A 16567-nucleotide genomic window follows, 5' to 3' on the forward strand; every position below is an offset into this window, starting at 1 on the left:
TGGGAAAACACTCACAATTATCTTAGTGGATTTTCCTCTGTGCTCTCTTCAGTTGGAGGAGAAAGAAATTGTGAGCAACTGCCAGCAGCAACCCATGAGGACTTTGCTGCCATGAGACTAGGGCCACTGCAAAATAGTGCAACAAAGTATTAGCCTGGTACCTTCTGCTGACTTTTCCACTGGAGCATCCAAAGCTTGTGTGGCTCTTAGGAACTCCCTGGAAAGGTGATGGAACAGCTCATTCTGGATGTCATCTCCAGGCATGTGGAGGAAAAGAAGGTGATCAGGAGTAGCCAGCATGGATTCACCAAGGGGAAATCATGCTTAACCAATCTGATAGCCTTCTCTGACGGAATGACTGGCTGGGTAGATGAGGGGAGAGCAGTGGACGTTGTGTACCTTGACTTCAGCAAGGCTTTCGACACTGTCTACCATAACATCCTCCTAGACAGGCCCAGGAAGTGTGCGTTAGACGAGTGGACAGTGAGGTGGATTGAGAACTGGCTGAAAGGCAGAGCTCAGAGGGTTGTCATCAGTGGCATGGAGTCTAATTGGAGGCCTGTGGTTAGTGGTGCCCCACAGGGCTCAGTACTGGGTCCCATCCTGTTCAACTTTTTCATCAATGACCTGGATGAAGGGACAGAGTGCCTCCTCAGCAAGTTTGCTGATGGTCCCAAGCTGGGAGGAGTGGCTGACACACCTGAGGGCTGTGCTGCCATTCAGAGAGACCAGGTCAGGCTGAAGAGCTCGGTGGAGAGGAACCTCCTGAGGTTCAACAAGGGCAAGTGCAGAGTCCTACACCTAGGGAGGAATAACCCTAGGCACCAGTACAAGTTGGGTGCTGACCTTCTGGAGAGCAGCTGTGCAGAGAAGGACCTGGGAGTGCTGGTCGATGACAAATTGAGCCAGCAATGTGCCCTTGTGGCCAAGAAGGCCAGTGGTCTCCTGGGGTGCATTAGGAAGAGTGTTGCCAGCAGGTGGAGGGAGGTGATCCTGCCCCTCTCCTCAGCCCTGGGCAGGCCTCATCTCGAGTCCTGTGTCCAGTTCTGGGCTGCCCAGGACAAGAGAGACATGGAGCTCCTGGAGAGAGTCCAGCATAGGGCTATGAGGATGATCCGAGGGCTGGAGCACCTGCCCTATGAGGAACGGCAGCAAGAGCTGGGCCTGTTTAGCCTGGGGAAGAGAAGAGTGAGGGGGGATCTTATCAATGTGTGTAAGCACCTGAAGGGAGGGTGTCAAGGGGACAGGGCCAAACTCTTTTCAGCTTTCCCATGTGACAGGACAAGAGGCAATGGGCAGAAATTGAAGCACAGGCAGTTCTGCCTGACCGTGAGGGGGAATTTCTTCCCCGTGAGAGTGACGGGGCACTGGCACAGGTTGCCCAGAGAGGTTGTGGAGTCTCCTTCTCTGGAGATCTTCAAGGTCCGCTTGGATGCAACCCTATCTAACCTGTTCTAGGTGACCCTGCTTGAGTGGGGAGGTTGGACTAGATGATCTCCAGAGGTCCCTTCCAACCTTATCGGTTCTATGATTCTCTGATTCTTGCAGTATTAGGTTAGTGCTATGTAACTGTGCAGATACTGCCTCTGCCTATTCCTTCAGGGACAAATTGTGCAAAAAGCTCCAGAAGACAGCATCTTCTGCCTCTGTGGATGCAGAGAGTAAAAATAAGACCACAGTGCTAGAAGCATTTAACCTGACTCATCTGAAGGTTCTTCCGTAATAGAACTACTTGTATGATTAAGTATTTGGAGGATCAGGGATAAAATCCATAACGCTTAAGTATTCAGATACCACTGTGGAGAAAAGGGCAAATGGAGAGAGATGCTACCAACATACATATGCTTTGTAATTCACAGTAGATATTTGTGTTGGAATCTGTTTATGAAAGATCATTAATACAGTTTTGACAGAATGCACTTAAAATACAATGACTTTATTTCTGCACCAAGAGAGAGCAGTGTCTTTTAAAGCTCAGTTGTTCCTAAATTTGTTTGATACTGAGTCATTATTTCCCAGGTGTTCTGCCAGGTTTCTCTCGCCACCTATGGGCTAGCAAGCTGCATAAATAATGCACAAAATAGAAACTGTGACAATATATCCTATCCTCCAGTTCCAGCTTATTCAAAAGAAGCTTTCCTAATTATCTGTCTTTACAAAAAATAGCAAGCTAGATACAAGTAAAAGAGGGGTTTTGTGGTCCCATGGTTGTCTCAGGAAGTTGTTAATTTATTATATAGCATGCTGTTTAGTTTAAAGTCATATGGTAGCTCACTGTACTTGAGGATGGTTTGGAAATTGATACAGCACAGGAGAGTAACTGTGCTATTTAAAAAATTCTCTAAGAGTAGTTTGTGAAAGTATCTCTGCCAAAGAAAATATGTCTGTAATTATGTGGAGCTGACAAAAGAATATAAATAATCACTTTCCTTCATGAGAGATTCTCCTTCAAGATGTTTGTTCTAGATGGAAGAACAAGGAATGTACATGCAAATCTCTTTTATGGCTTTGTTTCCAACTTTATGTACATAGTAAAATGTCAGGCTTTGCAGGTTATACTCTTGTGCAGGGCTGTGCATTTCAGCGCTGCAGAAGAGCAAGGACACCTGCTTCTGTGCTGTAGCTCCTCTCTTCACTTGCCTGCACAGCTCAGCAGCACTTGGAGCAGATATCTTTGTGCTCACGCCAGATCTAGAGGAGTGCTCCTGCAGAGCCACCTCAGCTCAAAACTACCCTGGTATTTAAGCTTAATAAATAATGGCACTTACTAGCTCAGCTACCACGTTGCGGTAACGTGGCTACAACTTTCGAATCCTGAGCTACTATTTGCAGAGCACTGCTCTGTGCTGGGTGAATATATGAGCGAGCTCAGCAGTGTGTTCCTTGCACTCCTTTACAGAGCCTCGTCATGCCTTTTTATTTCTCTAAAAGAAGCACATTACCAATAACCTCTTTGCTGGGCCTACAAACCCTTTCAAGGAGACGTCATCGTTCAGGATGTGTACCAGGGAAGTTGCTGAAACAATTACAAAAGCAATTTCATGTCTCCTTAACCCATTTTCTTCCCCTAACATTTGATTTCTGACATATTTGCCTTATTTTGAAACTGAAATTGATAAGATTTCCCAGGCTTAGCACTTTAGACTAAAGGTACATGGTCAATTTAAAAAAAAATCTACTTTCCACTGCATAAAAAATGTATTGGCCTCTGAAAGGGTGAGAGGGAAGACAGTTTGCTGGAACTCTTCCTGTACAATCCTCCTAGAAAAGCGGAAAGATGCTCACTCATGTTCCACTGCATGTGGAGTCTTTTTAGAAGAAAAAAAAAATGTCCTAGATACTGCAGGGTATCCCCCTGCTCCTCAAATTTAAAGGAAGTGAGGATTCATAAAATCTGGCAGACTAGAAGGGATGTTTCCTGTATCTTGCATGCATAGATCACAGTGCTATGGAAAGTGCATTAAATTTCCTTAGTATGAAGTGGAATAAAGAGGGAAAGGACTACTTTAGGTCTTTAGATCAAATAGATTGCATTTCTCTTATCATCTGTGAATGTAAAATGGGCCTATCTCTGAGAGAAACTTGTGTTTTGAGGTGGAAATAGGTACACTGCAAGACCTCCTTAGTGTGAGAGGACTTGAAAACCCCCCAGGTGCCTCCTTCAGCTACAATGAACTCTCGTGAGCAGCCTCCTTGTGAACTCTAGAAAGAATCCTGTCTTTGCGGAAGAAGTGGCTCTGAAAGTCAAGTGTGATGGCATTTCCTAATTGTTTTTTTCAGATTTGTGGAGCACAGATACTCTCAACACAATTTTTTAAATAAACAGCTTCGTATTTTGATGACCATTACTGAGTCTTGACCTCAGACTTACCCATATTGGCTTACAGGTCATAGATTTAAAGGCATAAAGTTAGACATCTAAATCAATATTAGATAAATATTATTAAAATGGTCTAATACTTTTAGAGAATATTTGTGCTGCCTTTGATATAGGTTGTTCAGACATCAGAGTGATAATCTGAGGATGAAAAGCTGGAAGGAAAGCTCCAAAGTCTTAAGTTCAATACCGTATCTCAGCAAGCAGCACTTATTTTATAACATTATTTAGGAAGAGGTCTCAGATATGAGTGATCTAATGCAATTTGAAATAGTCTTTGCCTACTACTGAGAAGTATAAAAGCAGATGAATGAGAGGGGCTTGGTGCACTTTAGCAAACCAAGCTTTCAAGGGGGTTTCCTTTCTCTTCAAAATAGGGTATGCAGCTACTACTATTAACCAGTTTACAAATTAGCCTTAGGGTATTTCTGGAAGTTACAGTGAAATGGAATGCCTCCAGTAACAAAAGCACTGGCATTTTCCAGGAGTGAACCATCTTTTCAGGAGCACTTCCAGATATCTTTAGCTATCCTTGATTTCATTCCAGATAGGATGCATTTTTTTGTAGATATACCACTGGAGGTCACTCTTGTACTAATAAACAGTACAGTACTAGATGCTACAGAGGAAAAGGCAATTTCATAAACCAGCCAAGAATGAACTCAGCTTGAACTGAAGACTACCATTAAAACGGAAGTGAATTGGAGTTAAATATGTTGTGCAAAGATTTATCAAATATACAGTGGAATACATTAAAACATGAAAGTAAATTATTGATTTGTAGGGTTTCATCAAAAATCAAAAACCTCAACGTTAGCAACCCAAGTTTACTTTGATCTAACTACACTAATATGGAAATGCAACACTTCCGTTCACGAAAGAAAGCAAAAAGAGGATGTATAGTAAATAAAAAAGATAACCACTTCTAAAAGGGTTCACAAAAGTCACACTAGTGTGAAAAAAATTGCAAACAAAATAACATGTAAGATAGGAAGGAAAAGATTATGTGGGAATTTTCATGATGATATTTCTTATAACAACATTTCTAATAGCAAAAAAAAATGCATGGAGAAGTAATAAACTCTATTTATTTCATATATCTCGTCTCCTTATCACCACTTTCTGTGAATCCATTTTTATCAATAATTTCCATACTTCTGGGCGTATCTTTCCTGAAGTTGTGAGTTGTAAAGAAAAAGAACTTGTTAAAACATTTCCCCCTTTTCTACTGAAATAAAATTGTAGTATAGATTTCCTGTTCTGAGGTGAAGAATAAAAAATACTAGTCATGTTTCAGCAATCTTGGTTCAATGTCTCTTACCCCATCAGGGCCCAAACCAGTTATTTTACTTCAAAAGCAAGCTGCTACAGGCTGGTAACTCTTCATCTCAGGTTCCAGACCCATCAACATTCATACTAATACTCTAACAATATGAGAAAGCCAGTTAAAGTCGGACACATACACTTGTTAACAATTAAGCTAGTGTTTACAAATCAATAGGAAAATTTGTTTTAGAACAGCTTTATTCACCTGCAGAAGAGGAGGAAAGATCCATCCATGACATTTAGTGTCTGTGCAATATTTTGTGCAGCTCTGCCTTACTCCATACCTTAAACTTCCTAAACTATTTTTGTAATACCATTTGATTCTGATAGCTCCTAGGGGCTTCTGTAACTCAGCTGACAAGTTCTTGATTAAAAAGCAATTGCAGGTTTAGCTGTTAACTTCCTGCTGATTAGGGAGTTGCTGAGGCTTAGTTTGGAGGTGGGAGCGCAGCAGGGAGATTTTTGTGCTTGTGTGGGTGACAGGGTAGGGCCTAAGGGGACAGAAGCTTTGCTCCAAGTGGTGTGGGATTGTGCTGTATTAGGTGTGATGGGCTGCTGGGTTCTCAACCATCTCCAGCACTGGTTGAGAAAGTGCCCTTGGTGTGCCCAAAGGGGTTTGGGCAGGGGGATGTGGTGCCCATGCCTGCAGCTGGATGGCAAGCCCAGCTGCGGGTGGTGGTGGCCTCCCTGCAGGAGGTGTTCATGCCTTTGGGCTGTGCCACCAAGTGAAGAGCCTGTAAGAGGAAGTGAGTAGGCTGTGTCCCTTGGGGGGCATTTGGGAGGTTGGCAGAGTCTCTGCAAGGGCCCCACAGAGATAAAAGCTTACGCAACCTGAGGGTGGAGGATGGCTAGATGGAGTGGTAGATGAGGGCTACTCTGAATGAGATCAATGGAGCCTGTGAATTCTGGCAGCAGGAGAAAGGTTCCTTTTCCAGGCTCAAACCTGAACAGAGCTGGTACTGGTCTCTGACAGGAGGGGAAGGGACAAGTGTGATTAAGGGGACCCTCAGGGCCATCTGAGCCCAGCCTCTACATCTACACCAAGAGAAAGCAATGAGTGCTGGTGGCTGGATATCTCCTGCTGAGGGGAAGAAGGGCACTAATCTGCTGACCAGGCATGCTGTTGTTGGAGGCTTGTTGTTTTGCAGACAAACAATGATCTTGGTTGTTGTAGAGAGAACACCAAGGCTCATCTTGCCCTCTAACTGTTACTGCTTTTTAGTCATTGTGAGCATCAATGACACTACCAAAGGAGACCTGGAGCAAAGCAAAGGTGACTATAGGGCTTGAGTGGGCAAAGGACATAGGATCCCACAGGGTGGTCTTCTCCTTTCCCCATAGGAAGGACTCAAGTAGGAGAGGACGCAATCCTGTGTGTTAACAACTGGCCACATGGCTGTTGCAGGTAGCAGTTTGGTTTCTATCATAATGGGTCCCTCTTGGAAGAACATGGAGAGATGGGACCCACCTAACAAAGTGGGTAAGAGCATCTTTGCCTACAAGTTTTCAAAACTATTGAGGAGAGGCTTAAGATAAAGAAGGCAGTAGCATACAGAAGGCTGAAGCAGGGATAGACTACAAAAGGAGGAATTTAAAAACACTGCACTGGCACTTAAGGATAATGTCAGGAAAGCAAAACTTGAAGTTGAAACTGGCAAAAGAAGGTTTAGGGCAACCAGAAGAGCTTCTGCAGCTACATGAACAGGAAAAGGAATAAACAAGGAAAATGTGGGCCCATAACTGGTGATCTAATGCTGGTGGGTACAGATACAACTGGGGTGCCCAATGCTGTCTTCATCTTCACCAGCAAGACCTCCCAGGTCTCTGTGAATAGTGACAAGGTTCAAGAAGAGAGGAACTACCAGAATGGGAGAGGTTTGAATTGCAGATTTCTTGAGAAATTTCAAACCAGACTGCATATGGAATATTGCATCCAATCTTAGCCTCATTCAGTGCTAGATGACTGTTAAAAAACTTGGGCAAGCTTAGCAGCAGGCCAGTGAGATGGTTGTGAGCTGGAGCCTACAACCTGTGAGGAGAGGATGATGAAACTGGGCTTGCTCAGCCTGGAGAAGAGAAGGCTTTACAGGACATAACAGAGGCCTTACATACACAAGTGAGGGTTACAGAGCCAGAGATTAAAAAAAAAAAAAAAAAAAAAAAAAAAGAATAGGAGAACAAGAGATGGTGTTCATTAACTGAAACATGGGAGGTTATAATAGGATATAAGGAAAAAAAAAGTTCCACTCTGAGGATAATTAAGCATTGAAACACATTACTAAGAGGTTGTGCAGCCTCCATCCTTGGCTGTTTTCTAGACTTGACTGGACAAAACCCTGAGAAATGTGATTTGAATTTAGTGTTGACCATGATTTGAGCAGGAGGTTGGATTAGATGCCTCCTGAGGTCCCTTCCAACTTAAATGATTTTATGATTGCTTTCTAGCACCTTATCTAATTTCCGAGATGGATATCATGTACTGAATTTTTGAAACTTGAGGTGCTTATCAGATATGGAAGTCACTTTTCTGTGAAGAACTGAATATAGATTGTCAGAAGCAACATACTTGTCTATAGACATATGTGGTCTGATCTGCTATATCATGTATTTATATTCCATTTTAAAACTTATGTGTCAAGTGTTTCAAAGCCTTGATTCTGCAAGCATGTAAGGACATAACTTTATGGATCCAGAATAATCCCACACTGAATTAAAAAATTCATAATCTGCTGCATGGAATAAAGAACGTAGTCTTGAGAGAGCATGCTCTGAGATCGTAAGTGTGCCAGAAATATATATTCCACACAGAATAGTGACAGAAATTTTTATTCAAATCTTAGTTATAAAAATATTACAGGTTTATCATCCCAATTTAGTCTGAAGTTTCCTTTTTTGGCTCTATTCCTCTTTAGTTGTATCCAGTTCCTCTGTTTCTTTTGATTCTGTGTGCGGGAGAAAAAAAGTGATGGTTATGGGACAAAGCATATTTTCTTCTAATTGTTTGCTCTTACTATAACTTAGTCTTGCTAAACCTATAAAGACAAGGGAACATATGTTGCATAATTAATTCTAGAAATAAAAAGTTGTCTTTTAAATTTTTTTCAACGTAATTAAAGAGCTAGAATGAAGTTGTATAACACCTATCACATTCCTATGCTTTCACATAAAATTGGTCCAGTTTGTTCTAAAAAAACTCCCAAAGAATCCATTGGGATTGCCCAAATTCTCTTATTGGGGTAGGCTAGAAAATATGTTAGAAACAAGTTTATTCAAAAAATGTCAGTGTGAATCCAAGATACTCTGAGACAAGCCAGGCTCAACAACCTTTTAACAAGTTCCAAGCAGAGCTCTGCAGGAACCCTATTTAAATTCCTGCTGGATCTGATCTAAGCCCCAGAATGCTGTTAGATGTCAGTCCTATGCATCAGATCAGCTAGCTGGCTAGTCTGCCTTGAAGCAGGTGAGCACCTACAGAGGTGATGAGGAAAAAATGAGAGCAAGTGAATTACATGAATTCAGAGAGCTGCCCCAAATATTTAGTGTATATCTGCAATATATTTTCAAAGGGTATAATAGTCTTTCTGACCTCAACTTTATCTTTGATTTATTGTGATATGGACTAATTATAAATGGATAAATGTGCCTGATGTTTTCCAGCATGAAATACGTAGCTTTGCAAAATATTAACATTTAATAAATGCAAGCAACACATTTTAATTGGATAGATGCTTATTGACTAAATATGGGTAAACACAGATTGCCTCCTTTTATGTTGCCTCTTACTTGATTTAGATTTCTCACTCTGCCTAGAAGAAACCAACCAGACACCCATTTCTGGCTAACTGTTCACTTATAACGTATAACTATATCCAAGATTTATTTCTTGAAAATATTTTTGCCCATCCCTTAAATCTAGTTGAGAGAATACGAATATAAAGTTTCATTCAAGGGGTAAAAGTGGTGTATTCTCAGAATTCATAACGTTCTGGAATTTGTTTTCCCATTTTTGTACAAAAATGCAATCACTTATAAACTCAGTTCTGTTAACTATAGACTCATGCCAGTTCTTAGAGCTGTCAACTGTATATGTGTGCCGATAATGCTGCACAGCAGTGTGATTTCTAATTTGTATAAACAGTTAAGGTATACAAACCTGACTCTTCAAAACCAGTTGATATCTTTAGAAGACTGCTCCTTCCTGAAAATTAGCAGAGTTTCCAATGCTCTCTTCAGCATGACAATGGGCTTCTCAGCAGTGGCATGTTTTGAGCTGATTGACATGCATCATGTCAAGCAACCAACCTGATTGCTCATTCTTCCTTCCTTACCTTGATCATCCTGATCATCTTTGTTTTCTTCTTCCTCTCTGGTTTCCTCCTCTTCCTCTTCCTCTTCTGCCTCTTTTGCTTCACTGTATACTTCATGAGAAGAAGGCTCATCATCCCCACCCTCAGCAGACTCATCAGTGACTGAAACATGAGAAATTAGAAATATGTCTCCTTTGAGCAAGAAAATTAGTTTTTATGAATCTGCACCTAGTCATTGCTTTTATGCAACAACTAATAACTCAGACTGAAATCTGCAGTTCTGGAGAGAAATATCACCAACTTTTCTGCAACTGCTTATCTGTCCGTCTGTATATCAAGCCATGAAATAGAATAAAATAAATCATAGGCTTCCTAAGACAGTTGTATCTTATTATGCTATGTGAGATAAAAACAGAGACACCTGTTATGCTGTTTAAGAACAGGCTTGCAAGTTCCTAATGTTCAATACTTGGCATTTTAGAAGGAAAAAAAAAGAAAGAAAAAAAAAAAGCATCTCAATACTTGGTAGATGATAAGAAAAAACAAGGCCTCTGGAATCACCAGAAATTAAAACAGAACAATATAGTTTAGGGGATATTTGAAGAATGTCTGAAACATATTTCCAGATGTCCATCAGAGCAAACCTGCACTTGATGGCATTTCTTCCTCTGCAGCTGCTACTGCTCTTTCTGCTGCTGCTTCTTCTGTTGGTGTTCCTACTTGGAGGGCTTCTGTGGGAGAAGTTGGTTGTTCCACACTGGGTGTCCAGAGTGTTACTTTGCTAATATCCATTGCTTTCCATTTTGGTGCAATGAGTAATGAGTGTTCCTCCTCTTCTTCTCCCTCCTCTTTAGCCTGAAAGACAACTCAAAAAGTCCAGAATCACATCTAACAAGTAGTAAAGGAGTGGCCAAGATGACGTTCCTGTGTACTAAAACCTCATTACTGAGGTCCAAAATGGTAATGACATAGCCTTTTAAAGCACTGACGTACTGAGGAACTTCAGCAGCTGCAGATCTTGGAAAAGAACAGCTACACTTTAGAACCCTGAAGTTGGTTGAATACTAAGAATGACTAATGTCTTTCAGCTTTCTGTCTTAAAGCTAAAATTTTGTCTATCCATTAAACAGAATGGCTGTGAGGGACATATTAACGATCTCTCTACTATTTGTCCCTCCTGGTCGTATCTACTTTAACTCCAGTATTTATAAGTCATTTTATAGACTGCTTGACAGTAGATTTAATTTACCAAGTTCTCTAATATTCAGTACAGTTTGCACTTTTTTTTACCTGCGTTGAGTATATGTATTCACCATGCTGTTCACATCCATTGTCAAAGACATATTTGCCACGACCAATAGGCTACAAAAAGAGATACAAAATAGCAAAACTATAGTTAGTATACTCTAAACATATAAATGTAAAATACACTTTACTGTAAAATTCATATAATGCTTAATAACAATATTGTTTGAAAGCAAAGTTGCTGGAAACTTTGTGTTCTGTTCTGCAGATTAACTCTGTTTCATTTGTTACATTTATTGTTCAAGAAATGGTCCAAAAGATGGGGAGCCTAGTTCTTATTTTAAGTGGAAAGAGATCATATTAAGGCAACTATATGCTAATTGTTCATATGAATATAGAATTTTACTGCACACTTACATTTCCATTCAAAAACATGCCCTGAAAACGGTGATTTAGGTGGATAAGTTCAGCTGCTTCTCCCTGATTTCCATTTATCCAACCACCAACATACTTAGATCCACTCTCTTTGTAGGTGTATGTACCTTGTCCGTGCCTAAGGAGAAAATAATAAATTTGCTTTGTACTGCTGAAGATTAAGTGTATAGGATGTTGTTAAACTTAAGGTATTACAACTGTATAATTTAAGTTACTGAAATGACTCAGGTTGGATTTAATTGACAAGGTCCTCCCATACCACTTGATTTGATACAGTCAGCTACACTTTGAAAATAACTTTTGCATTTTAATGCCATTAGGTGACTTGAAAAATCACTGTAAGAATGAAACAAACCTGTTGTGATTAAACCAGTCTCCAGTATAGCTGTCCCCATTTGCATAGGTATAAACTCCATAGCCGTGTCTCTGGTCATCCACCCAGTCTCCTTTAGTGAGAACATGATTAAAAAAAGAGTGAGATGTGGTATATTTCATTGTGCAGTGTAGTAGTCAGTTTGTAAAGTTATCGTGTATGAATCTAATTGTTACACTGATTGATACAAGATTGTAGTTATTTGTAGAAATGTTCAATATTACTCTGGACTTGGAATACACTGCTAGAGAGGAGGACGAGCGAAGAATAAACTGCTACTAAATGCCATACTACTCACAATAATCCAAATAAATCTACATAAATAAATCTACATAAATAAAATAAATCCATATCTCTCACAGAACCTTAAGTAAAACAGGAATGGAGAGAGTTTCACAGCAAATTTATCTTCTTAAAACAATACACAATCCAATTAAGTATCTCCTGACATTTCAGTGAGGGCAAAAATGTATCCTTTTGGTTATATAAGTTCTTGCAACTGTTTTCCATGTTTTACCTTCATATTTTGATCCATCTGGATAAAAAAATATGCCCTGGCCATGTTTTTTGTTTTGACGATATCCTCCGATGTAGCGAGCACCATTTGTAAATCTGTAGGTCCCCTGATATAGATAAAGCCATTGTCAGTTCTCACTCTAATATGTTGCCCAGAATAACAGAACTGATGAAACATAAGCTCAACTACTGTCCCACCTGTCCACTTCTGAAACCATGTTCATATTCTCCGTCGTATGTATCGCCATTGGGCAGTCGTGCTTTTCCACGTCCATGTCGTTCACCTTCTGAATTGCGCTCACCATCATATTCCTGATCACACAGGATAAGAAATTAATTGTTTAAGAGGGAGAGATGTGACTGAATCTAATCTGATGAGAGAGAGGAAACGGACAGTTTCTTCAGAGCCGCACCAGTTCCACTTGAATCAGGGACTGCAGGAGCAGCTCACCAATATATCGAGTGCCTACACAAGGCTCGCTCAACAGATCCTGGCCCTCAGAGACTTCCCTCCCTTCCTGACAAGCTACTGAAATGTGCAGATATGACTTATTTTCAGCTGCTGGAGCAAACTAGACAAGTCCTGATGAAAAGGATAACAGCACTGCTAGCAAATCTCTTGTGCCCACTGATAAAGTACCTCGAGAGCTCTCCGGGACTCACACACGCATCCACATCCCCTTCCCCGCTCTCGCTCCCTCCCCGCCCCCGCGGCCCCGCGGCACGCGTGGGGGAGCGCTTCGCGCGCTGTTTTACTCCCGCGCTCCTCCCCGGCGCCGCGGCGAGGGGCTCCCCAGCTGCGAGGCCTGCTCCAGCCCTCGCCGGCGCACACGTCCGACCGCCCCGGCCCACCCCTAAGTCCGCCGGGGCCTCGGACTCCTCGGACTCCTCCGAGCCCAGCTCCGACATGGCGCCGCTTCGGTGCCGCCGTCACCGTGGCAACCAGGGCGCATGGTGATGGTGGGGGGGGGGGGGGGGGGGAGCGGAGGCGGGGCCGCGCGCGCCGCCGCCGTGGCAACTCGGCGGCCGTCCGCCCGCGCGGGGTCTCGCGCTGCTGTCCCCGGTGCTGAGAGCAACGGCCGGCCGGCCCCGCCCCTCGCCGCGGCGGCCGGGGCGGGGAAGGCAGCGGACGGGCCCTGGCGGCGGCACTCCCCCCAAACCTCCGCCTGCCTGGGGGCTGCCGGGCTTGCTGCGGGCAGGGCCGGGGAGCGGGGAAGTCCGGCCCGGGAGGGCTCCTGAGGCTGGGGCAGCGCCACCCCGCCTCGCGTGGCCGTCTCGGCTCTGAGGAGAAAGGCAGCAGGCCCGAGCTGAGAAAATTTCTAGGGAAGCGGAAAACCACCGCCTCGACCGGATCAGAGCCCCTCTGCCTGGCGAGCTTCCCTCATGACTTCTGCTCTGTCCGAAATCCTTGAAAGAGATGCAGCAACTCTCACAGGATTATAGGGTTAGTAGACATTCGGAAGTGTGGCAGACTGACCTTTCCCAGAAACTGATCTGTTGTATTCTTCTTTGATTTAGTTTTCCCTGTGCTGTACTATAAATGCCATAAACAGGCTTGCAACATTTGAGATGTGGTTTGAGACCTCTGAATCTCAAACATTCACAGACTTTCTTTCATGCCTTTTGAGAGTTGCCAGTGGTTTGTGTTCAGCAGCAAACGACATTCAGACTTTAAAATGATTTCTGCGGCTAGGACTTTTTTATTTTTCCTGTCAAGTCAATGTTATTCAGAAATTCCAGTTCATGGATCTTACCTGTTTTATATCTTACAGCTTCAGCATATTGTTGAGTCTTGTTCATCTGCTAAACAGACCAGACTTTCTCATTGAGCAGCCTTGTGAAAGGCTTGTGAAATCCTGCAGGAAATTGAGTACACTTCTTAAATTGAAGCCAGAAGACCAGTAATATTCTCTGGTATCTGAAACCCCGTATGATTTCAAAAGCTAGCTTGACAGAACGATGGAGCAGTTAGTTAGTTATATCTGGGGCATATTATAGGACTGTTAGCAGTCAGGTGATCAGAAAAAAATTCCCTGTTTTCTACATAAAGCACCTCAGAACTGCCCATATGCATAATTTAAGAACAGGGAAATGTTCTGGTTCTAATCACTTCCAAAGGTTAAGTACTGTAAGTCATCAAACAACCATGTGATCTGGCCTAGAAAATCCTGTGATTCTGTATAAATGAACACAGTGCAAGTTTTGTCTCACATTATTTTTTTTCTAATTTGCACTGAACTGTTATGGTGATGCTGTGCAGTTCTTAACATAGAGTTATTCGTGAGATATCAGTATGATGGGTCAGTTAGGTTTTTATATCACTGAAACACTTTTTGCTTTTGCTTACACAATTATTTTCACTAAATGATTTTCACAATGACTATAATTTCAGAAAATTCTATTTATTCTGACTTTCCTCTAAATTAGAAAAGTTTCTTTACTTCAGTCAGCCTCAGAACTGATCCTTGTAACTCTGATGAAAAGCTCAGTCACCTCAGCTAGTAAACATGCTACTATGCTTATATAATTACAGCTAAGTTAACATAGGGAAGCAGAAGGACTATCAAAAGGTCAAGGGGAGTAGAAAGGAATAAGCTCACGAGAAATAGAAGAGAGAGGGATGATCATAATAACCATCTTCTGTCCATATTAAGCAATTATGATACTCCATATGGAAAGGACCTTTTTTGCACTTCATATCTCTCATTTCTGTGTATGTTTCATATGTGAGCTGCAACATTCAAAAGCAATCATTCTTAAATATTACCTATTTGCCTGAATACAAGATAGTCTTTTTTTGTTCTTTATTGAGGAAAATGCCCTGAAAATGTGGTTTGGCTAAGGGAATTGATAGCCACTACATTTATGGCTCATGCTAAATTCCTGTAGGCTTGAGGAACAGGTTGTCTTGCTCAATGGAAAGCAGTACTTTGCTTCTCTGCAAAGTGGCAACTCTTTTGCCTGCTTCAATGTAGTTGAAGGAGCTTGGTGGGATGGAGGTCCTGTCCGTGATACAGGAGTTGGGGAAATCACCTAGTTCTCATAGTAATTTCATGGCAGAGGTTTTAAAAGACGAGCCATGTGAGGAAATTCGTGGTAAGAAGCAGTTAGCTAAGTAAAGATTGGGCAGAGAAGATAAAGCTTCTGAGATAGGCAGCAAAAGGCAAGTAATTTGAAAATGTGATGGAGGTCACCTTATCACCTAGGTCAGAACTTCACCACTCAAAATAGAAGAAAAACAGGGTCACCTTTATAAAAAGATTCACCTTATATTCAGGTAACTTTGTTGGTTTTCATAGAAGCAATCTAAATAGCCAGTACTAAGATATGTCACTTACGTGGCATTTTTGTCTCTGTTTTAAATTGGGCAAAGATGAAAAAGGAAGAAAGATATTGCTAAGCCTCATTGTATTTGGAGCTAATAAACTCTCTCCCTTTTAGCTTCCAAGTTAGCACTCAGTTACTAATTTGATAGTGCTTTGTTTGAAATATTAAAGAATGCTGAAATTAAATTTTGCTAGCTGATAGAGCATTAAGAAGCTTTTAATGTACATTTATTAGTTCAAAATTGTACAGTTATTTCTCTTTCATGCAAATCCCCAGCATCTGATTAGGGGGTGGTCTAATTTGCATAATGACTGCACAGTTGATAAGTAACTGCAGAGTATGGAAACTACTGCTCTGATTGCTTACCTCCTCCAGAACTGAATATAAGTATGCTTACCCAAAGCATAGTCTGCCCATTTCTTCCTTTTTTGATCATAATGATGCATAAGTTTCTTTTTGCACTTAATGAAGGCTAAATCCCTTTATCTGCAGTCAGGTAATATCTCTGATTATGAAAAGAATGGTTATTTATTCTGTCAGTGGCATATTAAGTCTAAGCAGACTGTGTGGTCTGGAGTTGTAGGGGAAAATAGTTTTGGGATTTATATAAAGGTATTCCTTGTTAAACTCGATGGCAGATAACCAGACACGTATTTTAGCTTGACAGTTCACATAGCCAATGGGACAATCACAAACAGGGAGCAATGACAAGCTGTCAAATATGTTCTGCCTAATTATCACTAAACTTTCTTGCTGTATGTATTATTTCAGAGTCCTGAAAGAGGAAGAATTTGAGGAAGGAACAGTTCACTTTTCTTGGGAAATAGCCAGAAACCATTTCTTTATAAGAGTCCAACTGCCCTAAACCTAGAAATGATGGATGGCACAAACATCTGTTTGTCTGGATCACATGGTTTAACCCAAATGAGTGATGCATTTTTTCAAGTTTTCTATATTGAGAAACTGTCTTGTGAGGGTAACTATAGCTTATAGAAATGCACATAATTAATGGCAAGGAAGATATACTCCGTAGTTTCTAGCCTTCCAGTTGTGTTTTGTCAAGTCTGTTTCAATATCAGAGTAAAGCTAAACTTTAAGTGCATAACTATTGAAAACAGTTTCCAATTGTGGGCTAATATCACCCTTATTTTCCTGTTCTTT

At 41.5% G+C, this 16567-nt stretch overlaps 1 protein-coding gene across 1 annotated transcript; it reads right to left on the reverse strand.

The window, feature by feature from the left end:
- Positions 1-8078: 8078 nt before the first annotated feature.
- On the reverse strand, positions 8079-12994 carry RSPH1 (radial spoke head component 1). Its single transcript, XM_062573764.1, has 9 exons — positions 12932-12994; positions 12278-12391; positions 12081-12186; positions 11546-11636; positions 11173-11308; positions 10801-10872; positions 10155-10365; positions 9532-9672; positions 8079-8145 (listed from the first exon to the last, which is right to left on the reverse strand). Exons 1-9 carry the CDS (start codon positions 12986-12988, stop codon positions 8102-8104), a joined length of 972 nt encoding a protein of 323 aa, XP_062429748.1. The 5' UTR covers positions 12989-12994; the 3' UTR covers positions 8079-8101.
- Between the last annotated feature and the right edge of the window lie 3573 nt (positions 12995-16567).

Source organism: Rhea pennata, chromosome 1, assembly GCF_028389875.1.
Source record: "Rhea pennata isolate bPtePen1 chromosome 1, bPtePen1.pri, whole genome shotgun sequence".
In the NCBI taxonomy this organism is placed as follows: Eukaryota; Metazoa; Chordata; class Aves; order Rheiformes; family Rheidae; genus Rhea; species Rhea pennata.

Bases quoted from the DNA above. Each gene is read 5' to 3' on its own strand.
- RSPH1 (XM_062573764.1), bottom strand. From the start codon at position 12,988: ATGTCGGAGCTGGGCTCGGAGGAGTCCGAGGAGTCCGAGGCCCCGGCG. The intron at 12,392-12,931 runs GTGGGCCGGGGC...CTGTGTGATCAG, and splicing joins AGGCCCCGGCGGACTTAGGG to GAATATGATGGTGAGCGCAA. The intron at 11,637-12,080 runs GTAAAACATGGA...TTCTCACTAAAG, and splicing joins AGATGGATCAAAATATGAAG to GAGACTGGGTGGATGACCAG.